The following is a 26,481-nucleotide window of genomic DNA, read 5'->3' as shown; positions in this document are numbered from 1 at the left end:
ACAAAAAATTCTTATGTTTACCCGGCTTCCCTAGCAAGACCAAGGTAAAGAGCACTTTGTGGCCTCTACGTCAAACATGTATCATGTCTAAGCATTTAAGACAATATTAGTAGTATGGCTTTTTGGTTTCAAGTGCGCACACTAAAGATTTTGAAGCAAACCCATGCTAACACTGTCTCCTGACATGCACCATGCAACTAAGAATCACACTCTTCACCAAACCCACAACGTGGTATACTGAAATCGCCAGCCATAATAGTATCAGAGAGGGAGCATGCTGACAGACCAGCTTGGGACAGGAAGACAAATGTGTACTTTCAAATTAGAAAGGATTTTTCTGCAGCTAATAACTCAAACTTATCCATCTCTGACAATTATTTGAAACTCAAATTCTGTTCACCATTTGAACCCTATTTTCTCCAATTTCAGTTGCATTTAATAATAGTCTTGGTGTTCCTGCATAAAAATTGGATTGCTTCTGATTGTAAAGCTGCTTCTAAGTTTTAAAAATAAGAAACTAAGACAAATAAAAAATAGTTACTTTTTATCAAAAATGATAGTACTTAGAGGCAAGAGCCTACAACATAACGGTAAGTGAGCCTCTCATCTAGGAGGTATTGGGTTCGAATCTACTCAAACTTAACACATAATAATAATGAATCTCACTAAACAATAATAATAAGCTAGGCTCCGGCCGATTACAGATCAAAAAAAAAATTGATAATACTTACAACAAAGGAATGCAAGTAATCAATTCCTTGTGCAATAGCAATTGCTATCTCAATCCTTTTGGACCAGTTTAAAATCTCAGTTGTATTCTTATCTGTACAAGTATCAAAAGAAACAAAATAAATGTGTCAAGTGTCACCAATATGCTCAATCCATGCTATAATTAAAATTTTGCTTGGACAGAGTCATATATAAAGATACAAAAGCTCAAATTATCATCATTATTATAAATTTCAAATAATTCATTAATTGCAAAGAATTGAAGGTTGCGTTCAAGGTTAAATTTTACTAAGACATGTCTTGCTGTGTTGATTGAGACTCTATAATCAAAGGCAAGGTTTTTACAGTAGTTAAATAGAGCAATGAACAGAAATATTGCAATCTTCAATAAATAGGCTACGATTGCAATGTTGTTAATTCCTTCCATGCACTGCATGGATCTGGGTCTGGTTCATACCCAGTCCAGATTTAAGGCCAAGTCAGCAAGGGGTTATACTAAAGCATCTGCAAAATTCTAGATGAACCCATGACAAACCCAGAAGAATACAAAGGTGCCCAAAGCAGACCTGCTTAAAAAACACCTTTTCTTCATTAATTTGTTTTAATTGATTTTTGACTTTGACTTTTACCAGGATGAAAGCTCAAGAAAGGTAGAGGATTTAGTGTACATGCATTCCACCTTGTGCCTTTTTTCTCACAAATAAAATGGGATAGTACTAAGTAGTGAGATATACATCCAGAGAATTGATGCTTTTGCATACGAGTTTACTAAAGAGTTCTTCTAATGTACCTACATCATCTAATGTCAAAGATGGTGATCTTTTTGCAGACCCATTTGATTGCCGAAGGCTGATTTTATGACTTTGATATTAAACAATGAACAAATATCTATCATGGCATTGGAGTTTGACTAACCGATATCCAGATCATAGTTTTAACTTTTATGGTTGTTTTGTTTATTACATGATGCTATGTGATATTCTAAACTCAATTCCTATTTTCAAGTTGCAAATATGTATATATTTATCATTCTTATATTTATTTTTGGAAATACAAGCCTAAAAAAACACCCCCGCCACCCCCCACACAAAAAAAAAGCACTGAATCCATGTACCAAAACCGAACTGATAACAATGTATGATTGGAAACTCCAATCAACCAATGAAAGACAGACTTGTCAATCTACAGGACTAATCAAGCCTAATATCAAATGCAGCAGCAAAAGGCAACATAGAAATTTCTAGAGGAAGCTTATTACAAATATTGAAGGGAACTCACATGTGCTTTACACCTTAGCTATAGATATTAATTTAAATAATAGGGCTTTGGAAGAAGCTATTATTGCTGCACTGAAAAATGGGAATTGGGCTCAAGGTCAAGGTGCCCATGTGCAATTATGAAGATCCTACAAATTAGAATGTCATATTAAGACTCCAATGGCATAAAATGAGTGGTTCGTAGAGTGCCCCAACATGCCCACACAATCTTTCAATGGTCACATCATTTCTGTCATTTTTCTCAAAACTTTGATTTGTGATCTTTCAAAGGTTTCTCCTTTATAAGGTGTCACCCTCTATGCCCTAACCTCAAGCGGCTATTTCTTTTGAGAAAACAAGGATTAGTATGGTCGAGGGGAAAACCCAACCCCGAATGATCCCAAATTATCATATATGGATAGTATGATTTCTAAAGTCCAATTTATCCTATTGTTAAGATTCCCAAATCCAATGATCTATATATTTCTGAACCACCTCCTGAATCTCCATTGCTTCATCAATTTCTAAGAGGGGACCAAAGGAGGAATAGAATAAATCTGACCACTTAGAGGGGGGGAGATAGCCTAGAAGTCACAGCCTGAGTAATATCAACCTCAGAAAGATGAACCAAAGACAGATCAAAGTGATCAGAACATTGATGAGGAGATGGAGGATGATCATAGTTGTGTTAGTAAGTTTTGTCCTAAATTTGAGCACTTGTCAGAGTCTGACTTTAATCTGATGCAATTAGCAAAAACTATTTGTTCCCTGGTCAAAATAAAATGAATTGAGTTTGAAGGTACAATAAGAGATGTTTTTAGAGAATTATGAGAATGCGCCATGCATGTGTTGGAAGGAGGGCGCGAAAATCTAGATTGGTCAAGCAACTTGGCAAGCTGCAATATATAGTATTCTCAAGAAAGACAAAGTTACTAAAGTCGCTGAATTAGGGTTTAGGACTACATCACTCACCAATTGATTTAGATAGAAAATGCTCAAGTTTCTAAATATACTGAGAGAGAAAGTGCCAGTACATTTTTCACATATAAAGTAAACAACTGAGATGACCCTCACTATAAGAGTCTCGAAAGAACAATATTGAACTGTGGAAATTTGTCAAATACTTGGCATACACACGATAAGTGAGTAAAAATGTAATGTTTCAAACAATTAACCAAATTAGCTAGCTGTAACAAATGCAATTAGACAATGATAGTACCAACAGTATTCAGGAAAAATTATTTTAAGAACAGATCTGTTACAGTATAACAAGTTCTTCCCATATCCAATAACAATCCAATTGAAATGAATAACAGAGTGTGTACATAAACAACCAAGCAATATTAAGAACCTGGGATTACTGCTTCCATTGTTTGCCGTTTGAATGAGATTAGCTGAATGGCAATCGATTCAGATTTTTTCTTAATCCGTCCTCCACAACCTGGGACTATAGCTGATGCCGCAGAATTAATTCATATACTGCTAATTTTGCCTGCCTGCCAACATTTACTATACTGATGCGATTTATAATATCATTCGCACCCCTGTCTAATCTGAGTCCGCCTGGTATAAAGATGCAAAATGCACTGGGTCGCATGCAATATGGATCAGCTACGAAGATATTAAATTATCCTCCAGTCCTAATGATGATTGCGGATTTGCCTGCAGTCCATGAACAGTCAATACGGAAGTCTCTGGGATGGGCAAATTCCAAACTGCTTCCCAACCTCCTGTTACGTCTTGAAACTTTTAATTCCGACTCCAGAAAATAATGCAATTCGAGCTGTAAATTGCTCCCAGTCCTGGTTCGAAAATTCACAATTAACTCCAGGCTTGGGATTTTTTTAAATGATCCTTTAGACTCCACATCAATGATGAAAGTGGCTCACAAAATGGTCGCTGGTGTTGGAGGTTAGCTCCAAAATTATTGTTTATGAAGAACGCTGCTCCAGAAGAGGTTAACCAATGGAAAATTGCCCTGAATTGTAGAATTTCGAACCTGCTGTAAACCTTTTTTTTGAAGGTGCCTCCCTGGATGTAACAAAATTGTCTTACTTTCTTTACCAACTTCAGACCCTTAAAAATCGATTCTCAAATTCATCCAACATGAAATGGCTGAATACCATCTCCAATGAGCAACCCTTCGGAAGATATCTCACTTCCTCAGTTATGCAGATCCAAGGGATTTTTCGTTCCCAAAGACCTAATGGAAATTTGCAGACCAAAGACCGCAAATTGCTCCAATATAATTAGAAGTAGAATCCACAACATTGCTTGTCCAAATGGGTGCCTCCTGCCCTCTATTTATTCACTTTTTTAAGAAGTCACTGGGAGCTTCTAGAAACATCTTTTTATAAAATCTTATTATAATGCACTTTATTATTAAATAATTTTATAAAATTAAATAAATAACTTTATAAAATTAAAAGTGCAATCTCAATTCAACATTAGAACATGTAGGCCCCACTTACTGGATGTAGGATTAAATATAACTCTCCAAGAGCAAAATGCAATCATCTGGCAACAGGATGACTCTCTCTCCAAAATCATTTGCCTACGAGAGTCAATGATAGGCAAATATACTGTAGGAATCATGTCGCTAGAAAGGGGACATGACAACAACACATAAAATGCTTACCAAAAATGGAGATATAAGAAGATTATATTACATCAGCTGGATAAGATGATCACCAACTGAAAAATAAGGAGGACATTCATAGGCAGAAAGTCAAACATTGCAGGCAAATGAATCTGATAAATAGCACTTGAGGATCCCGAGAAGATGATTTCAAATACTTGAATAAACAAAATTAATAGGTTGTTATAGAGAGGAAGGATACGAACCCAACTTTGAAACTGCAAATAGAGATGATTAAAGCACCAGATGATCAAGCTGGGACATTTCTAAGTATAAAGATGACAAAGTGAGAATCATAGGGTAGCAAAGTGATATATGGAGAAGGTAATGATAATAGAAGATGTCAAGAAGCTTGCAGGGCTAGGTCTGTGGCTAATTATCTATTATCAATTGTTTCTACAAACACAGCAGCAGAGCATGACAGCTATCACACCAGCCACCGCTATCATTCAGCACAAGTTGCCCTACACTTACCTAGATGTCACCCAACCACCAGTACTTTTGAATAAGCACTTTTTAAGTTATTTTAATCTATGGGTGAGGTTGAAAATTGTTAAGAAGAGTTTGAGTTCAATCTCTTAATCTTGTTTCTTAAGTCCATGTTTTGCAGTTGTCTCTCTCTCCGTTACAAAAGGTTTTTTTAGTTTACTTATATATTCAATCACATGTTGGTAACTTGGACCTAATTTTGAAGTGATTTTTGACAATATGATGGAACTTAAGTCTTAAATACTCCAGGCAGGTTGATCAAGAAGATTCTTAAATATACAAATTTACATAACAGCATTGAAGAGGAAACATGAAACACACCTGAAAGCAAATCATTTAGATTGCCATTTTTCATGAACTCATACACCAGGATCTGCAAGATGCACAATAGAAAAACAATTTCAAAAAACTATGCTATATCATACTCCCGACACACAAAATTTTTGCTCTGAAACAACTGCTATTTGGTTGCAAGTTAAGTTCATCTTTGTTCTAAAAAAGTAAGAGGAAGAATAGCAGTTTGTATAAGGTCATAGAAAACCTGTTCTCCAGCTTCGTGGCAAAAGCCTCGAAGCTTCACAAGACAGCGATGGCACAACCTGCTAAGAACAACTATTTCATTCTGAAACTGCTTTGGTCCTTGAATAACTGAGGATGATGCTCGTTTAATGGCAACTATAGATCCATCATCAAGATGAGCTTTGTAGACCTTTCCAAAGCCTCCAAAACCTATCTCATAACTCTTACTGAATCCTTCTGTGGCCTTTACAATTTCTTTTAACTGAAACCTTCGAACTCCTTTTGCAGGTTCCAATAGGTCGACCATTTCAGGCTCTGCACAGGTGTTTTCTAATAATGAGCATTGATGGACAAATGATCTGTAACCATATATACTTTATCTTTTATTAGATGCATGCTAAAAGAAGATGCGAATTGATAGTCACAGTTTTTTTTTATACTATATTTTTTTATAGTCCTGACTTGGTTTGTGGAAAACCTGTGTGCGAAAGAATCCTCAAATGCATGTCACTGTTTCTTTTTGACTTCTTGATCTTCCATGCACATAGGAGAAAAAAGAATATGACTAGCACAAGAGACGATGATGCAGAAGCTCCTACTATAACCCAAGTATTCTTTTTCTTTCCATCTGGAGCAACGTTCCCAGATTGACCTTCATTCATCAAAATAACATGTCATTACTGTAATGACAATCTATGAATGTCGCCAGCTATACAAAAAAACGATAATATGCATTGAGCAACCAGTCATTTATGCATTTATATTATCACAAATAGTATGAATGCATCTAGATAATAAGAAATTTTAAATTAAATATAGCATGAAGAAGTATCGCTGTAGCCAGACATGCATGTAAAGAATACATCCTGATCATAAATAGTTTCAGAGAGAGACGACTTCAGTCTTGGAAACAAAGTTTGGCTATATGATATTACTCTTAATAATCTCAAGCATTGTAACATTTTCCTTTGAGATAAGTCTAGTTGAAAATATGTCAAATAATATGGAAAACCTCTAAAAGGGAAAATGAGGAACTCGCATAGAAAGTACTTACCATTTTCAGGTTGAGAGTAAAAGAACACACAATTAGGTGAGTCCCTACAAAATCTCATGTGACTATCCAAGTCTGAATCTAGACAATTCCCTGTATAACTAGATAGACAAACAAGAATTTCATTGCTGTGAAGAGATGCATATTTTAAAAAGACATGAGCATTAAATAGAAATATGTTTAAGAGCTTTAAATTATAATTTTTAAGTTTATGACATAATATCTACCATGATTTATTTTGTGCCTGCATGTTATTACATTAAAGACATCCTTAAACGAATGGAAGAAAAAAAATATACTTACAAATATTCATCTAGCGTTTTTGGCTTTGGCCCCACAAAGTAGTTACAACGCAAATTTCTGGATTAAGGAAAATAATAATGATAAATGCCAATTCTAAATATTACAAAAATATGATGATTTTATTACATTGCAATGCATTGGTTTCCCACAAGAACCAGTAAAATAACTTCTGTTGACATGATAGCTCACATTTTTGCATTCAGTCCAAAAATCCAGGTAGGAAATGGTCCAGTGAGGTCATTGCTATAAAGATCCCTGCAAGATGACATTTTTCCTTAATAAATAATAACCAACAATTATGAATAACAAAAGATTTGGATGAGAATAAACCCAAAGGTTTTAGATTTTAGATATAAAAGGTAGATTTTTCCCCAATACTTTGGATGACTGTATTTTTTATTTTTAATCCAACTTGTTGAAAGACCTGCTCAATGTTATGGAAAATGTTTTTACAGAGGAATCCCAGGTGTAAATTGGTGCATAATACTTTTAGTGCGACTTCAGGAATTTTATGTTAAGAAAATGTTAAAAGAAATATGGAGGACTAAATCACACTAAATCTTGTAGAATTTTATTAGACTTTGTAGGTTTGTAAATTTCTGTTAATTATAGAAGGGGGAAAGAAACTTAATATTAACAAAAAAACATTTCTACAATGTTCCATACCCTATTTATAATCACCAACTGCAAATTACTTACGCCTCCATATTTCTTTGAAATTTTTCATAGGTTGACATATAAATTATAACCATTGAACTTGCAGTATAACTATTATCATTTTAGACTACTTTTGTAAGTCTGCAATCACTCATCCAAAACAGTTACTCCAAGAAGTGAGGAGGCCACTTCCAGCATTAGGTTAAAAACAAAAAATTCAGTTATCAGAAGTATTGGGAAAAAGTCAAAAGGTATAATTCTCCAGTGGTATGCATATTATGTAAAATAAACAATCAGATCAGTAATTAGTTCTTGAACAAGTTTCAGACTTAAACCATACATATCACGAAGACTGGTCATTGAAGTCCATGATTGAGGAATTGTTCCCGTAAAATGGTTGGTATGAAGTGATCTGTTGGCAGAAAAAGAATCAAGTCAGCAACAAAAACCAGTAAAGATTTTATTTCTAATAAGTCATACATTTAATTCTTATACACCAACCCAAAAAAAATTCATATACTGGCTCTGAAGGATCATTTATCTTTTCGATAACAAACAGTCTCACAAAGTATGCTGAAAGCAGTTGCCATTTTGATTAACTGATCTAGCTCTACATGCAGAAGATATATTACTTATTGATAAAAGAATTTGGACATCTTCAACCATAAGTGAAGATGCAATAGTGAGAATGTACTGATGCATAGCACGACCTTGCTGTTTGGTAATGGAGGTTTGTTTCAAGTCTACTATTTAGCTTTTTCCACTCCAAGGATCTAGACATCGATGAAAACACTAGCAACAACAAAAGCTCATATAATCATCCTCAGCCTAAGCAAGAAACTCAGTGATTCTTTTGGACTGATTCAGCTAAACAGTACGCTGATATAGAATCTATTGTTAAATATTTTTGAACTATCTTTAATATAAAAGGGACTCCAAAAAAGACATCCCCATATTATATCTGTCAAATTGTGAGTGTTCCTGAAATATCTTATAGAGCATAAGTAAAAAGTTAGAAACGGCACAGAACCATCATGAGATGGAGAAAGCTAAGTGCATTGGAGGTAAGAAGGATAAAGCCAAACCCCCACTAAAAAGCTTTAAACTTCCATAAAAATTGATGATCAAGGATCATTGACACCAAAAGAAAACTGGACTCACTCAAGTAGATAAGTCATACAATCCTTCCACGACCACTTAGCATTAAAATACTATAGCAAATCTGTCAAGGGAAGGAAAGCTCCACAGACATTGAACAAACACATATCCTAGTTTACTTTGCAAAAATGTGATTGAGAGGGGTTAACACAAGAAATCATTGTGCCATAACACTCCATTTGATTTCATCTCAATCTTTCTGGAGAGATGTTAATTATATCAAGATCTGGAATAATTGAGGAAACATGTCTCTTCAGTTTTAACAAAGGGATAAATTAGTCTCTAAAAATTGCAATAAAATATTAAGCAACTTCATCTTTGCAATAAAAATATATATGCATTTTTTATTTTCCTGTTCAGCGTGAGAATTAGTCAAGCCAATAAACATTAAATGCTTACATATTCTGTAGCTTGTGGAGATTCCCAAGCTCTGGAGGCAATTCCCCGTACATTTTACTGTCATGGAAGTTTCTGAGACACCAATACAAAAAATCATTTAGTCCATTTGCAATTTAATTAGCTTCCAAAAATCAGTATTTCTTAGCTCATAATTATTTTTAAATATCTACCCTTACCTGGTTACTGCATTTATTGTTGGATTAACTAATCACAAGTTAATACTATGATTGTTCGCCATTCACCAAACAAACAACATAAGGGAAAATATGAAATTTAGAAACAAGGCTTGCTAGTTTAAAGATGTTAACAGTATGGTGGATAATAATTCTTGGCAAGTAGTTGCAAGTTAGAGTCTAGGAGACACAAAAAGTCAATTTGGGTTAACTCGTGATATATATATGTATAGTCCCAAGAATTTTCCGTGCTTGAAGGAGATGGGTCATGTTTCAATAGAATTCTTCCCAAGTAGAAGGTATGCAGCTCCACCTCAAAGGCTTCACAAAAGGACTCATGCAAGACAGTGTTACCTCCATGAAGCTCAAACTGGCAACGACAATCATAAGTCAACAAAAAATAGACTGTGCAAGTTATAAATAAAAAGCTACCCTCAATTCTTTCAAACCTTTTTCTTTAGAATCAAGATCCCTCTGCACAAATTCTTTGCCTCAACAAAATCAAAATTCCAAATGCCTCGTAGGAAGTTAGATTAGCCTCCCTTCTCATTTCTTACCGCACTGCCTACACCAGCTCCAAGATAGACTTGTTGAATGTCATATTGCTATGGGTAATACATCCATTGAAACATTGCTAATGTGCAATCCAACCTAAGGGGTGTGACTTCTAAATACAAAAACAAATATGCGATTCACCAAATAACGTTTTAATTACTTTGATGTCAGAAGATGGTGTTTCATTAGTGGTTTTTATAAGACATTGGTTTTGAAAAACATCAGTCTTAAACCTTCAAGAAGATGAATTATAATCATCATCAAACTAAGATCATCAAGAAACGCCTCAGTAACACTATATGGATAATATGAGAGAAATGCTATAGCCAAACTATTTATAGAACAAAAATGGCTTGCAATAAATGTTTATATAATATTATTGGTAGTCAATATCCGAATCATTGACAATAGTAACCCCTAAAAAAATCAGTAACATAACCGCAAATGGTTGATCAATGGTTTTTGATGTCTATAGTAGAATAAACCTTTGGAGTGTCATCGGTAGAAATTGTGTATTGGCCGACAGGTCCCTTTGAAAAGGAAATTGTGTATCGGCTGAGGGGTCCTTTCGGAAAGGAAATTGTGTATCAGCCGACGGGTCCCTTCGGGAAAGTTCTTGTTATGTAGCCGACGGTAAATAGTTTGTAGCGGACATGATGTATCTGGCCGACGGATACCTTCAGAAAGGTTCGTCGGAAAGTATTTATAACCCCTTCGGGAAGCATTGTAATCAGGATATGAGATCGTAGGATATCATCGAAGTATAATGTACTGTGGGCATATGTGAATAATAATAAGAGTTCTGCTGTTTGCTGTTCATGTTCGTATTCATTGTCTGTGTGCAATTATTAATTAACCTATGCGGTAAACATGGAGCTGTAGATAAAGTGTTGCACGTGTGATAACTATCTAAATGCATCAATAACTACAAGTATCCATAAGAATCCATATTTGATCATTTTCTATCAAGTTTTGCAATTGTCTTATGTGGAATCATATTTTCAGCTCATTCTTTCTCACAGACAAATTATTGAGGAACCTAAAGACCAAACATGGTATGTTGTGTTTGATGAGAAATTTTTTATAGCTAGAGATATCTTTAGCAACCATGTTTGGCTCTGTTTGCCACAAATGATTTCTCTAGGCATACATAATTTCTCATCATACTTTGCAACTTTTGTTCCTATCAAGACATAATTCGGATCAACTCATCACCTCCTTTTTCACTTCTCTATCTCTAGCCCAGGACAAAAAACGGCCACTTGACCCTCCTATTTCTAGACACACTAGGCCCATGAGGCCTCGTAGAGGGTACACTCGACAGCAGCACCCCACCTTCAACAGTTCTCTGAGATAGCCTAGGGCTCTCTCTCACCTCAAACCGTATCCTTCGGTGTTGGACTACTTCTAGTCTAAGAAGTGTTGTTATTCTCTCTTTCTTGTTCTTTTGCTTTCTTGCTTGTTCTTTCCTCGAGCACGGTTTGGTGTTCCCGTTGTTGGTTACCGCCTTCTTGTATGCTTTCAATCCCTTATACCCTCTTTGTGGTCTCTTGTTGGACACTAATAAATTTATCTTATCTTATATGCATTCATATTTTCAACTCGAACTTTGTCACAATCCAATTATTGAGGAACCTGTCACCAAGCATTATATATTGTCTTTGATGAGAAATTATTAATACCTAGGAAAATTATTTGCAATCATTTTTGGCTTCATTTGTCACAAATGTTTTTTCTAGGCACACATAATTGTTGATACCATGTTTAATGTTTGATTATCACATACCAATATTTGTAAATTGTACATGTGTGTGTGCATACATATTTTGTGTGTGTGTGTGTGTCTATGTCTGTGTCTATGGTTGTGTATGTGTAAAAAACCTCAACAGGCTATATCCTTAACAAACATCAATTTTCTTTTGCTAATCAACAGTTTGATATTTTGTCAAACATTTGGCAAGCAAATTATTATCACTCAATAAATAATATTTTAAATTCACAGTCAACCTTTGAATTCATTCATCAACAAACCATATAGCAATATAATGGAAAGAAAATTTAATTGTTGGCTGATTATAAATCAAAATTTGAAGCCAGCCTATTTACTTTCAAACTATGTAATATAAACTAAATTTTACAAATTAAGAACCTAGAATGTAATTGCAAAGCCAAACTGAAAGCCGCCTTGTCCAATTTCAATTTGGCATTCATAGTCTACCCTTACAAATGCTGCCCAAAACAAACTCCAATCTACTGACTAAACCCTCATCCAGCAATAGAGAAATTACGATATTCAATTGTATAAATGCTCCTCAACCACAGTTAATATAGAAAAAGGAAACGATAATAAAACTCAAAAATCCACAATACCTCAATTGTGGATTCTCAGAATTAAATCTATAATACTTCAGTTGTAGATCCCAAACCCTAGACTTCAGCAAGGGCACAAACTTCAGACTCAAAAGTGTCAGAAAGACAATAAGAGCAAAATAAGATAATCAAATAATTGGATGCTTTACTCATCAAATGGGCTTATATTTATAATCTCCAAATGACACAAAGTTTCCCAAATGAACTTCACTTAAGAAGCTTCCCACACACAACATTAAATATAATAAAGTGTCATTATAATCTGATTTATTAATTGTTTTTAGCTCTGAAAATGACCTTTTCCACCATATCTTAAAATTCTAACATGTAAGGTCACTGCTTCTTGTCCCATGATTTAAAACTTTTCGTCCCGATTCCAACAAGCTATGATATTGAGGTGACCAACCAACAACACTATCAAAAATAGCAACCTTAGCGTATTTATATGAATTATAATAATAATTCACCCATCTTGCGAAAACAACTAAAGAAGCATCAGAATCAAAATTTGACAACACCAAAGTGATCCTAATGATGAAAGATGATGAATGAACTTGACGGGGTGATTTACTATAAATAGACACTCCCTCCAAGATTCTTGGAGCTCAAACTGGAAGCCCAAAATAAAAACTTAGAGCATCCTCCGACTCCTCTAACTCAACTAAGCTCATCGGAACCAACAAATTGACTTACTATGAATAGTAAGTCCCTCAAACAAAGCCAAAACACACCATAGGCTGCTGAAAAGCCTATAACCACACAACTGAGACCCTCAAATCCCACTGTCAGCTCACAAGGGTCGCAATGGTGAACTGACCTGGCCAACTGTAGGAACCTACTAAAAATGGGGACATTATAGTATGTATAGGTGAATGTGTATGTGCATGTCAATTGTATACACATAAAAAAAACATATATACACACAAATACACCCCCACGCATACACATGCATACGTACATACTACACACACACACACATACATATGCAGACATCGAAACATATGTTGTGTGTGAGAGTGTTTATGTACACAAAATCATGGAATTTTCTGCAGCACCTAGCATTTGGCAACAAACTTCTGCTTTTTAGTGATTTTTGGATAAAATTGCAGCTCATTAATGGAAGGCTAGGGTTTCGATCTTTCTTTTTCCAGAAAATAGTGGTATTTTCAATCGTTTTTTGAGGAAAGCTAGGACTTTTCCAAAAATTTATCATGCAGAATGGGTTTTGTTCATTGTTAAAGTTTTTGCAATTTTTTCTGTAAAACTTCAGTGTTAAAGTTCCACTTTTAGTAAGTACATACATACATATCTATATGGTGGCCTCAACCACTATCCCCGCATTTAGGTCCATGGTCTAACCATCCCAAAAACCCTCCAATCTCCCATCCCTAGATCTTCATAGACCATAGTTTAATATAGAACACAACTAATAAATGATAATTTTGTTGGTAAGCTGTCATTCATAGTTTACAAATTCTCCAAGTACTCCCCAAGTTGCCGACTACTCTCAATTGTTTTTTGCTGGGCAAGTACTCACATGTTTTTATGGACACAAAAAACCAAGGGTAAAAATGTTGATGCAGGTAAATGCTGGTTATAATGTGTTTTTCACATGCTGTTTTTTCTATAACACAATGCATTCTCTCTTTCAAGATATCAGTTTTTTATTTAATACATTTTGTAATTGGATTTTACAAAAAAAAAGAAAAAAGTTCCTTAAGAGATTTTAATTATTAGTTCTTTCTAAGTTGCCAAGTTTTCATGTAGAGCTTCTCCGAGTTTTTGCCAAATTGAGAAATTTTGGGCTTGCCGAGTACTCTCCGAGTCCGAGTCTGCAAACTATGATGTCATTAATGAGTTTTATATGGACGAATTTGTCCTTGACTAGTTACATGCAGTTTGGTTATGGTTAGTGTTTGTCATATTCAAAGACAAGTCAACAAATGCAGCAATAGAACAAGAAAAATCAGCTATAACAGAAGCGATGTGTCAGTGCTTTAATAAAGCCAACTTTAATATTTAAGCTTTTAAAACAAGGTGGTGTAAACAATATGATAGAGATGACTTCATTATAATCTTTGACAGACTCTCTTAAAAGATGACTAGAGCAAGATGGTCAACTCATTATAATCTAATGACAAAAAATGATATGATATGACTCTATTAAGAAGGAACTAAGGAGTGGTTTAAATATGTCTCTCATTTTCAAGTGGTGTGATTCAAAAAAGACATGTATTTTGTTGAAGAAATATTCTTCAGATGGTGCGATTCACTAAAAGATTGATAAACATTGTCCTTTGTGAAGAGTTGTGACTATTTGATATGAAGGGAGATGTCTTTAACGCCCCCCTCCCCCCTTCCCCAACCTTGCCATGCCAAACCAGAATAACTGAGTACTCATGAAATGTGACGTCAAATATAAAAGACTAATCAAAATGGTATGCATATGTTCAAAGTACAAAACTATAGTGGTTAGATAAGTACTATTATGGTTTGTTGAGGTTTTGCATTTTATTTTATTTTTTTTATTATAAGAATGTTTGCTTTTTCAACTACATAGGATTCCCAAGTATGGCCCAAAGGCTTGGGTTATACATGATAATGGCAAGATAAAGTACATTACAAGAGCCAAAACATTTGTATTCTGAAAATTCTTAAGAATTAAGATCATGAGGAAGAAAGTGGTGAATGAAAACTAGACAACAAGAAATACTGGACATGTGCTTTAAGCAACCTAGAAAACACAAAAGCAATATCCATGTTTTCCATTATTTGTAGACAAATCAGCAGTACAAAATTTGATGGTATCATACCAAATGTAACGACATCCCATACTCTTATTTAATACCTAAGAAAAAATCTAACTGAAAAAAGAAATGGCTTCCTTAATACGAAGGACTGTAAAATCCATACACAAAGATTAGATAAGGCCATGACTTTTAAAAGGCCTAGAATTCACTTTAAATATCAACTTACAGATATTCGAGATTTGACAAGTTTCCGATATCTGCTGGTATGGTACAATTCAAGTCATTGCCCCACATTGTTCTGAGACAAAATATAACACCACTCAACAATCTACATTGTATGCATGGAAGCAAAAACTATCTTATGATGTCAAAAAATATTAAGCTGGGAAGCACAAAGAGTTATTTTCTTTAAGAATCTGAAGGAGCAATAGATACAATTGAAAGAACAAACAACAAAATCATTTGCTTACAGGTGTTTAAGATTGATAAGCTTTCCCAGTGGAGGTATAGGTCCTGTGAAAGAACAGTTCCCCAAATACCTGTAATTTTGAAGTCCTTCAGGTATCTCTCAATGGACGAAAACAAACCTTAACACAATTAAATAATTTATAAACACTAAAAAGAAAAGGGCATTACAATATTTTGTTGGCTTGATAGTGATAAAACTAAAGGAGGTCTTTCAGTGACTTGCAACAACCAAATCTATGGTTCTATTGGATAAATCCTAAGTTACTGATTCTGGTTCTGATGCTGATGTGGATGCAGGATTCTGATGCGCTGGTGCGCAATTTTTTCTTTTTTTTTTCCGGAGGCATTTGGGTGCATCTTTGTGTGTGTCTATATATATAGATAGAGAGAGAGAGAGAGAGAGAGAATGAATAATTTATAAATGCAAGAAATATACAAAATTAAACCATTCCATAGCATGATAATTCACCAATGTGAACCTCTCTGTTGCTATTGCACAAAATCTATATTGCATAGTAAATTATTGCTAAGGAGAATTCTATTTAAGGATAATTTCATCTCTTTTTTCAGTTTAAGCCTTCATTAATAATTTTAAAAATATGTATTAGTTGCCAGCTCTGGCTCTTGTTAAAATCAATGGTTCAGATTTGGGTGTTCAATTACTGCTGAGAAGAATCCTATTCAAGGAAAATTCGATCTATTTCTCTGTTTAAGCCTTCAATAATAATTATAAAAATGCTTCAAACATACACGCATTTACTAATAGGTAGTTTGGGTCGTAACTGAATGTTCATACAGACATTCCTTTTTTCTAAGTTGCAACCATGGTTTGAGTTTTCTTATAAAGCATACTATCCATATTAATAGATAAAATCATCCAAATGAACCAGCCTGTTGGACACACGCAAGTGTATGCAGTGCTCACAAAGGTTTGAATTTTGAACAGCTAGTAAAATTTATAGTCCTTATTTTAGTATGTCCTGGGCGCACCAGTGCAGCACCGGCACACCCAAAAGCACCAGCACACGCACCTGGCAATTTCCCAGATGCACCGGTAACTAAGGATAAGTCCCATCTTGTGATATTGTAATGTGGAACAAGCCACGAATTTACATTCACACACAACTAAAGTTGAGATGACACCATTAGTCTTTATGTGCTGATTGTTTACTGTATGGATTAATTAAGCAATGCACACAGGAAATAGACACGAACACCGAACAGCAAATAGCAGAACTTCTATTATTATTCGCATATGCCAACAGTACATTATGCTTTTCTCATATGATATCATAATGATCAGATCAATACAATGCTTCCCGAAGGGGTTATAAATACTTTCCGACGAACCTTCCCGAAGGTATCCGTCGGCCAGATACATTATGTCCACTACAAACTATTCACCGTCGGCTACATAACAAGAACTTTCCCGAAGGAACCCGTCGGCCGATACACAATTTCTACCGACGACATCATTCCCCCCAAAAAAGAAAAGTCGTCTCCCGACGACTATTACAAAATCTCTGAGACAAATCAACAACCAAAATATAATGACTGACCCAACACTGTCACCTTAGCCAATCTGACATCTGACCCTGATAGCCACCTGTGCCGCTTTCTCTGCTTCCAACTCCTCGGTACCCTGAGCCAAGTGTCGCTACACTGCCTCCAACTGGATGATCAGCTCCTCCCGAGCTCTCTACGCATCCACCAAGACAGCCTCACAGCCAACACCTGCTCCCACTGCCTCTGGTACACAGAAGGTCCATGCCTGCAGCAACTTCAATTCTTCTCAACTGGTCAGACTCCCACGACTGGGGGTCCAGGGGGCAACGCCCTCGCGGGGTCCTGGGGCAACGCCCCGGGATCTGATACTCATTCTGAGCATTCTCGATTTGTCGAAGTTTTTTTTTTTTTTTTTTTTTTTTAATACAAAACCTCTTGTCACCCTTCTGTGATGAAATCCGTACGCAAAAACCCCACTCTTCAAAATTTGTAATCTTGCAATCCAAATCCCTACACATGATCCATTCTTCAAACATTGAAAACCGTACGACAATCTTTTTTTTAACTGTGAAATCCGTACGGTGCTTGTGGAAACCGTACAATGCCCCTCACTATGAAATCCGTATGATAACAATGAAATCCGTACATTTGCAATAAAATCCGTACGGTGGCTTTAAAAACCGTACTACAACATGAAATCCGTACATTCTTAAAAAACCCTACTGCAATTTGGATTGTCTCGCCAATGGAAAACCGTACGGCAATATAAAATCCGTACCTTGCTATGGAAAACCATACGGAAACAGATGGAAATCCGTACGGTAACATGAAATCCGTATGTTGCTGATGGAAACTATACGGTGCCCTTCAAAATCCGTACTTTAGTTCTGGAAAACCGTACGGTGCTCTTCAAAATCTGTACTTTAGTTTCAAAATCCGTACTTCACTTCTGAAAAACCGTACGGTACTTCAAAATCCGTACGGTGCTTTCCAGAAACCGTACAGTGCTTTACTTCACTTTTTTTTTTTTTTTTTTTTTTTTTTTTTAAATTTATAAATCTCACTCCTGGAACAATTATGTACAATATTTACATATATACAGTACTTACAGTCTTCTCTCAGTTATTCGTCCACGGGGGTGCGTTACTTCTTTCATTGCAGACATTCAACTTCAACCTCTTCACTACATCGAATACTTCCTTTCGGTCTAGCATCCACTGTTTTATTGCTCTGTTATTGCTTACTTCCCTCATCTGGTACGGCCCGACCCATTTAATTTTGAACTTGCCTGGTTTGATCTCATTCCGATCGTCGTACAACACCCACTGTCCGAGTGGAAACCTGCTACGCTTGTTCTGTGTCATCTCCATATCGCCCAGTTTGTTCCCGAAGCCCCGTACCATGGACTCCGTCAACTGCCCCTTCTGTCCGTCAATAACACTTTCACTCCGTACTGCTGCAACTGTTATTAGACCCTTTCGCTTTGTTTCCTGTGCAGACCGTATCGTGTGTCTTCGTGGCTGCCGGTACCTTTTTGCTATATTTGTGGTTCGACGTAATACTTTCTCCCGACGCAGTCGTACAATAGAATCTTTCCTTCTCTTGGGTTCGTACTGTATGTTCTGTTCTGCAGCTTCAGTCATACCCGCGTTTCTTTCTTCGGCTTCTCTGTGTGCCTTCGGACATTCATTTCCTTCTTTCTTACCTTCGTCAATCCTTAGCATATTACAACTTGGAAAGAGTTCGTAATCCTCTATCTGCCAGTGGTAAAGACCATTTACTGAATCCAGATCGTCATCTCCTTCCAATCGTAGGACTCCCTCCTGATTGGGTTCCATACTCTGCCTCCTCTCATCATCTTCTCCTTCGGAATCTGACGATAGAGCTTCTTCTCCAACCATTTGAGTGTGTAGATCGATGACATACTTTCGGCCTTTCCTTTCGAGTGATAAAGTATTTTTCTTCCAATCGTGCTTTGCCTTGGCTTGTATCAGCCACCCCCGGCCCAGAATGGCATCATATCCTCTCCGCTTCAGTGGGATCACGACAAAGTCCAACAGGAACGGTTGTGTTTCAATCGTCACTAGTTGTGCTGTCAGGACTCCCAATGGCTTGATTCCATGTTGATCGGCCGTTAGCAGCTGGAATGTAGGCGGCCATAATGTCGATTGGCCCAACTTTTTCCAAGTGTCTTCAAGCAACACATTGACACCGGACCCTCCGTCCACAATTGTTTCCGTCAATACAGTCCCGAGAATTCCCATTTCGACGACTGCTGGATGGCGTCCGGATGAGAGGGCTAACAACATTGGATCTTCTGCACTTGCGCCACTTTCCTTCTCCTTTTTGTGTACTGTACTGGCTCCACTTTCTTGCTTCCTTCCATGTTCTCTTGGTAGTTGAGCAGCGGAAACAATGTTTGTGAGTGCCGATCGGAGCTGAGGCATAGTGAGCAACAGATCACTTATCCTGACAGGTATCTCGGCTTGCAAAATTTGCCGGACAATGTTCTGTTCTGCGCAGTTCCGTACGGAAGTACTCGGCGTGTCCTTCAGGTGTGCCGTTTCTGCTTGTGTTGCTTTCTGGATCTCTACCCGTGCTTCTTCCAGTCTCTTCTTTTCTTCCGCCGGGTCGGGGTACACTTTTGCTTGCTTCCGAGTGATGGCCAGAACTTCTTCCTCGTCTGTTCCTACAGTAATCAGATTTACTCCGAACTTTGGGCACTTGGTATCATTATGATCACCAGGTCCACACCAGCGGCATAGTAACTTCGGTGTATTTGTTGTTGTGCATTCGCGGGCGAAGTGACCCCACAAATTGCATGCGCGGCATTGAACAATTGGCCGACCATTTGCATCGTACTGAATTTGACTCCTTCCTCCATTGTTGTTGTTGCCACCATTGTTGTTAGGGCTGTTGTTGTTTGGACCGCGCCGGTTGTTTCTATATCCGCCTGATGTGGCACCTTCCGTACTGGTGTTCCCATTCCCCCCGGATGGAGAGGCCTCCTGTGTCAGGAACACTTGCTGCGGTGTTCTTGTTTTCAAATTGAAAGGGCATTCCTTTATTGAGTGTCCCATAATCTGGCAGATCTCGCAAAATTGCTCTTTCGGGCAGGACCCCTTCGTATGGCCTTCTTTCTTACATTTCGTGCACCATAGGTCATTACCCTTAGGTTCCTTGTTCATGTTCTTGAATTCCTTCATCATCCGAAGCATGTCTTTCTGAAGGGCACGAACCTTCTTGTTGCTTCCTTCGTCATCGCTGCTATCATTTCCGGAGGATGCATCGTCATCTGAATCGGACGAGCTGGTCTTCTTCTTCTTCTTTGTCTTCTGGTCACTTTCGAGGTTCATTGCTCGGTTGTAAGCTTCATTGTATGTGGATGGCGGCACGATCTTCATCTTTTTCCGCAGCTTCGGGTGAAGGCCTTCAATGAACCATCGTTTCTGTAACCCGTCAGCTGGTTTATTCTCCATCTTACTGATTAAGTCCTTCAACCTCCTGGCAAAGACCCGTACAGTTTCATTCTTCTTTTGCTTGGTATTGAATATCTCTACAACAATTTCGTTGTCATCCCGCAAAAGTTGAAATTCTGCGATGAACTCCTTAATGTTATCCCAATTATTCAATTTCTGTGGATCGGCATCAGTAAACCAATCAATGGCAACACCCCGTAGGGTTGCGGAAAATTGTCGGATCCATTCGTTTGTATCTGTTATGCCATTCGCCCTCCAGATCGTTTGACATGTTTTACAATGTCGAATGGGATCAGCTGCTTCATCACCATCAAATTTAGGCAATTTTTCCTTCGGACCTGCCATTATTACTGTATGTCGAGGGTTTTGTTGTGTACCTGCGCTGTTTTGCTCTCCCGCGTTGTTTTGCACACCCGCGCTGTTTTCTGCTTTCGTGCTGTTTTCAACACCCGCGCTGTTTTCTGCTTCCGCGCTGTTTTCAACACCCGCGTTGTTTTCTGCTTCCGTGCTATTTGGTGAAGAAGAGGGTTTGTCAACCATAGCTGTCCGTTCCGGAAGTATATCTCGGACGAATAGGTCACTCCACGCTCGTGCTCCTTCTGCACTCCGAGCCATGCGAGTCGATCTGCTTCCGTCAGAATTCTCTTCCCGTGGCGTATGCAGGTTCAGAAACTCCTCCCTCGCTTCTTCCACCAAATCAAGCCGTTGTCGAGTCTCCTTCAACAATCCTTCCGCACTCTTACTTCCGTCGGAAATCTTCTGAAACCTCCTTCGACGCTCTATCTGCTGAGCCAAAATTAAATTTTCCTGCGCAACGCGTATGTCATCTTTTTCCTTTAGCTTACTCTTGTCTTTGTTCAACTGATTCGGCATTTAATTCATCTCCGCCTGCCTGCGTGCCAGATCCATCGGGCAACAGCGCCAAATGTTTACCGTATGGATTAATTAAGCAACGCACACAGGAAATAGACACGAACACCGAACAGCAAATAGCAGAACTTCTATTATTATTAGCATATGCCAACAGTACATTATGCTTTTCTCATATGATATCATAATGATCAGATCAATACAATGCTTCCCGAAGGGGTTATAAATACTTTCCGACGAACCTTCCCGAAGGTATCCGTCGGCCAGATACATTATGTCCGCTACAAACTATTCACCGTCGGCTACATAACAAGAACTTTCCCAAAAGAACCCGTCGGCCGATACACAATTTCTACCGACGACACTGATACCATTATTGTTTCAGAAAGAATCCATGATAAGCCCCACAAAACTCTTCAGGAACTCTATAACAGGAAGATACCACATCAATCTATTCAAGGAGTTAGAAAGTTACATAAAATAATTTTCTTTGATTTTTCATGCTAAGCTTGTGCAATTTTTAAAAGATGTAACATTTTTGCTATTGAAGAACAGGTAAGAGTGCTTTGTTTCATTTCTGTTGGTTTTTTGTATCTGCTGCAAATGTATTAAGCACTGCCTTATTAGGTATGTGTGTTTCAAATGCAACATCCTCTTAGAATTATATATAGAGAGAATAGACCATGAATAGACACGTCCATTCATGGGACATGTCTATTTATTAATCAGATAATGAATCATAATAACAAATAGTGATATTGCTATTAGGATTTAACTTTGTAGTTTTTGAGTGAAACTCATTGACTCATATTTTAACGGGACAAGCTAATCTCCAAAGAAAATGCATACGGACAAAAAAAAGTCAAATATATTTTTTCTAGATTCACAAAAAAGTAGTGATTTTTTTCCAAATTTTTTGTTGTTTTCTACTACAAACTATGCAGATCATGAAGATCAAATGCTGAAATTTTTGAAAAAATCCATAATGTTTTTGATTTTTTGAAAATTGGTCAGCTGTACAGTTTGTAGGGAGGATAGCCGCGTCCTATTTCATGAGTAGTGATTCAACATAAATCCATCTCTCATGAGAATAAATGGAACACTTAGCACTCACTGGATCTAGATGTTCCATTTATTCTCATGAGAGATAGATTCATATTGAATCAGTACTCATGAAATATGGGTCAATGAGTTTGACTCAAAACTACACAGTTAAATCCTAATAGCAATATCACAATTTGACTTCTTGTGGAAATTATATCCTACTTAATAATAACAAATTTAATTTCATTCATATATATATATATATATATATATATATATATATTGTATCTCATATATAATAGGTTTATCCGACATAAGCTATCAAACATCAACACTCCCTCTTAGCTTAGAAGAATAAACATATAAGAATAAATATTTCTTCAACGTAATATTACAGATAACAATTTTTAGGATATCTCAAAACATTTCCACCATTTGATATTGTATTTGATATCATGAGTATTGGTCTTCTAGAATATCAACACGTGATATTCATGATATTCACCAAGTACTCAAAATGTTTTGATATCACATCTAATATCAAGAGTATTGGTCTCCCAGAATATCAATGATATTCACCAAGTATTCAAAAATAAGGTTTGATATCACATCTGATATCAAGAGTATTGGCCTCCCAGAATATCAATGATATTTACCAACTACTCAAAATAAGGTTTGATATCACATTTGATATCAAGATTATTGGCCTCCCAGAATATCAGACTCTTTGAGTAATGGCCTTCCAAAATGTTGAGATGCAAGACATTCACCATATACTCAATTTGTTTGATCTCATAATACAAGTTATTGTATGATCATCACCTTACAGTAACTTCTACAAATACAACTGACATCATTTGGAAGTCGTCACTTCCTCATGATGTACACAAGGGTAGGCCCATTAAAATCACATAGTCATGAGGTATAGTCATGATTCACAATCCTCTTGATTGCTACAATTTATTGATCACGAGAGAACCCATCTCAGCTTGGTTTACTCCATCTGAATCAATATGACCAAGATCACCAGAAGTTGACTGAATCAGATCCTCTATCTGCTTAGGTTGTCTCTAATGAAATGTCAGGCTCCCTCTGAATCTCGATCTCCCTCTTCTTGCAATAAAGTTCTCGGAGAAAAAGTTCAAGGCACATAACTCTTATAGTATGTATTGAAAATACAACCAAATAAGACAGAGATTACTATAATACTCAAGGATAATAATAATATTTAGTTTTTCTGATAATGATAATGATATTAATAAATAATAATATCATCTCTTATTTATATTCAATATTATTATGAATATCATTCCATTTTATATTTCTAATAATAATATTAAGGATTTCTCCCATTATAATATTATCATGAATAGACATGTTATTTGAATTGATAATCATTCAAATAAATAAAGCATAACCTTATTACAAAAATATTTATATATTACCTTATTCTTAGGTGTTTGCTTTTGTTAAAGTTGTGAATGCCATTTGTGTGCTTGCTGGCCATCTACACTTTCAAAACCCTATCCACACGGTCACATCGATTCAAAAATAAATAAAATTAAATGATTCCTTATCATTTACCACAGGTCCTTTACATTTGTTGTAAAATAACTTCTATCACCCACGCATGTTGGACGCTGCCATTTTCATTTGTAATGGGAATGACTTTTGATAATCGTGATCAATATAGCAAGAACACCCTTCTGTGCAATAGTGGATTGCAACAGTTGTATCCTTTGCTAGCGAACTCTACTTAGACTTCTTTGGAATTAAATGCAACTTCCTTTGTCTCAAACCATATCCTATTTTGATTTCAATGCAATAAGTAATTCAATAGCAAGCTGGTTTCATCTGCTTTTTCTTTAAATTGGACTATTGCTCCATTTGAAATGACAAGCATCAAGCACTTGCTCCAAGTTTTTACTAAAATGTCCATTTAGAAGTGCCGAAGTCATCAATCAAAGCATTAGGACTCTCGCAAAATTGTTATCTTTATTCATTAGATAAGAATTTGTCTGGCAAACTTAGTTCCATGTGCAAGTTAGAGACGAAAGGCACTATAGCTGCTAGCAATTCTTTTGGACACTCTTGATGAGGGAGATGCCCACAACCAGATTTTGCAACTAGTTTAGAAATAGAGATCTTAGATGCTAGAAGCTGGCAAGATTTTAAGGAGACTAAAATATCTTCTACACCAACATGCTAGAAGCTGGCAAGATTTTAAGGAGACTAAAATATCTTCTACACCAACTGTTACCAATACCAGTAGCCCTTGCATTGCTTTCAACAAAACCTAGGCATGGCTTGCTGAGAGCATAGTTCCTATAGACAATTTGCTGACTTCTGCAATTGCTTTATCTCATCCTTCAACTCGTAATGGTGCCTTGTAAGGGTCCAAAACATCAGCTGTTAATTTTGATGCAGCATGCCAGGAATGACGATTAGCTAATTGGATTATCTTAGTCCGTAAAAGAGGACAAACTAAGTGTCATCCCAATGATGTATGCAACAAGACTCAAGCAAAGGTTGGTACAACTTCTCTAGAAATATTCACACTAACCGATACAACTCCCTTCACTTCTACGTTATTGTTTTGAACATAATATCCATGCTCAACAGTATGCATTTCCAACCATGGCTCTGATACCATGTTGGTTTTTCATATCTGCTGCAAATGTATTAAGCACTGCTTTATTAGGTATGTGTTCCAAATGCAACATCCTCTTAGATTTATACATAGAGAGAATAGGCCATGAATAAACACGTCCCTTCATGGTACATGTCTATTCATTAATCAAATGATTAATAATAATAACAAATTTAAATTCATATATATATAACAATGACCTTATATCTCAATATAAAGAACACACACACACACATATTATATCTCATATATAATAGGTTTATCTGACAGAAGCTATCAAACATCAACAATTTCCTATATAGGGAGAGACAATCCTTGGAATATTGATGCTCAGCACATGTAAATCAGTTGTTCTTTGGATACAATAAGATGCAATTCTTCCACACACAAAACAAGCTATTTTCTTAGCTAACAAAGGTCTTAAAAAGGAGTTAGTTGTTGTTTTAATTTTTTGGGAATAATAAGGAATAAAATGGCATTCAAGAATACTCTCGTAACAACTGCAACCTTGAGAAATTTGTTGTCTACAAGTTTCATTAATTAGAAGCACAAAAGATTTATGAATGTTTAGCCTCGCTTAATACTAAAAATGTAGAGCTAAGAATGTATGGTAGTCATATATATTAATATTATAAATAATAAATATCTTTAAAATCAATAATTTGCATCGAAGCTTAAAAAATACTAATCAAAAGAAAATACAAAAGATAATTGAGCAGGTACAAAATCCAATAGAGCATATTTAGTTTAATTCTTAAGTCCTAACCAAAATCTATAAGCATTGCTGCTAAAAACTACAAGGTAAATACTAAAAATGAATCAGAAATTACTGAGATGTTTATGCAGAAATCAAATAAAACATCTAGTTTAGCTCTTAGGTCCAGAAAGCATCCTTGATAGGATTTGAAATATGCTTCATGAAACAAAATATGCAAAATGGTTGCTTGAAAATTCAAAATTATAAAGGTAAAAGTGCAGAAAAAGTAACAGACAATTCAAGCAAATAAAGTTGCACATAGTAAAATGCAACATTGAATGATTATCTCGTTCAAGGAAATATAGATGACACTTGTCAACCCCATTTCTAAGGTTGGCCCATTTAGAAAGTTTTCGATGCTTATTGCCAACAAGCGTTCATTTTAATCCCAAAAATCTTTTTCAAAAGTTTTAGCTCTTTTGTTTCCCTTTGTGACAAGATGGACTTTGGCAAACTCCTTTTTGGCAAAACCTATAAAAAAAAATTTACCATCCCCTTTGCTCAAAAATTCTTCCCTCTCTATAGCCTCAGCTAAGTTTTTTCTTCATTCTTCCCTTTTGGAAAAACTGCATCATTGCTAACTTTTCTTCTCACCAAAAGGTAAGAGTCAATCCATTGTTTCGACAATATCTGAAGTTCGCAATCCCGTAAGGGCCAGTT

The 26,481-nt window shown here is 36.3% G+C and overlaps 1 protein-coding gene across 13 annotated transcripts in view; it reads right to left on the bottom strand.

The window, feature by feature from the left end:
• Positions 1–26,481, bottom strand: part of LOC149575506 (putative receptor-like protein kinase At5g24010) — a 152,651-nt gene that overhangs the window by 66,482 nt on the left and 59,688 nt on the right. For 10 of the 13 annotated variants that reach the window (XM_089815252.1, XM_089815244.1, XM_089815245.1 and 7 more), the window contains 11 exons: positions 15,518–15,586; positions 15,274–15,345; positions 9,200–9,271; positions 7,983–8,054; positions 7,175–7,240; positions 6,986–7,042; positions 6,686–6,783; positions 6,110–6,283; positions 5,654–5,946; positions 5,434–5,485; positions 732–823 (listed from right to left, as the gene is read on the bottom strand). In XM_089815252.1, the coding sequence (XP_089671378.1) occupies positions 732–823; positions 5,434–5,485; positions 5,654–5,946; positions 6,110–6,283; positions 6,686–6,783; positions 6,986–7,042; positions 7,175–7,240; positions 7,983–8,054; positions 9,200–9,271; positions 15,274–15,345; positions 15,518–15,586 (1,117 nt within the window). The remainder of the gene's footprint in view (positions 1–731; positions 824–5,433; positions 5,486–5,653; positions 5,947–6,109; positions 6,284–6,685; positions 6,784–6,985; positions 7,043–7,174; positions 7,241–7,982; positions 8,055–9,199; positions 9,272–15,273; positions 15,346–15,517; positions 15,587–26,481) is intronic. The other 3 variants (XM_089815254.1, XM_089815255.1, XM_089815256.1) reach the window with 1 other exon arrangement.

The sequence above is a fragment of the Cupressus sempervirens genome, chromosome 2 (assembly GCF_028749045.1).
Source record: "Cupressus sempervirens isolate cs-2001-9-10 chromosome 2, ASM2874904v1, whole genome shotgun sequence".
NCBI classification, from domain to species: Eukaryota; Viridiplantae; Streptophyta; class Pinopsida; order Cupressales; family Cupressaceae; genus Cupressus; species Cupressus sempervirens.
The sequence above is the reverse complement of the archived record's forward strand: the minus strand, read 5'-3'. Positions and strand labels throughout refer to the sequence as shown.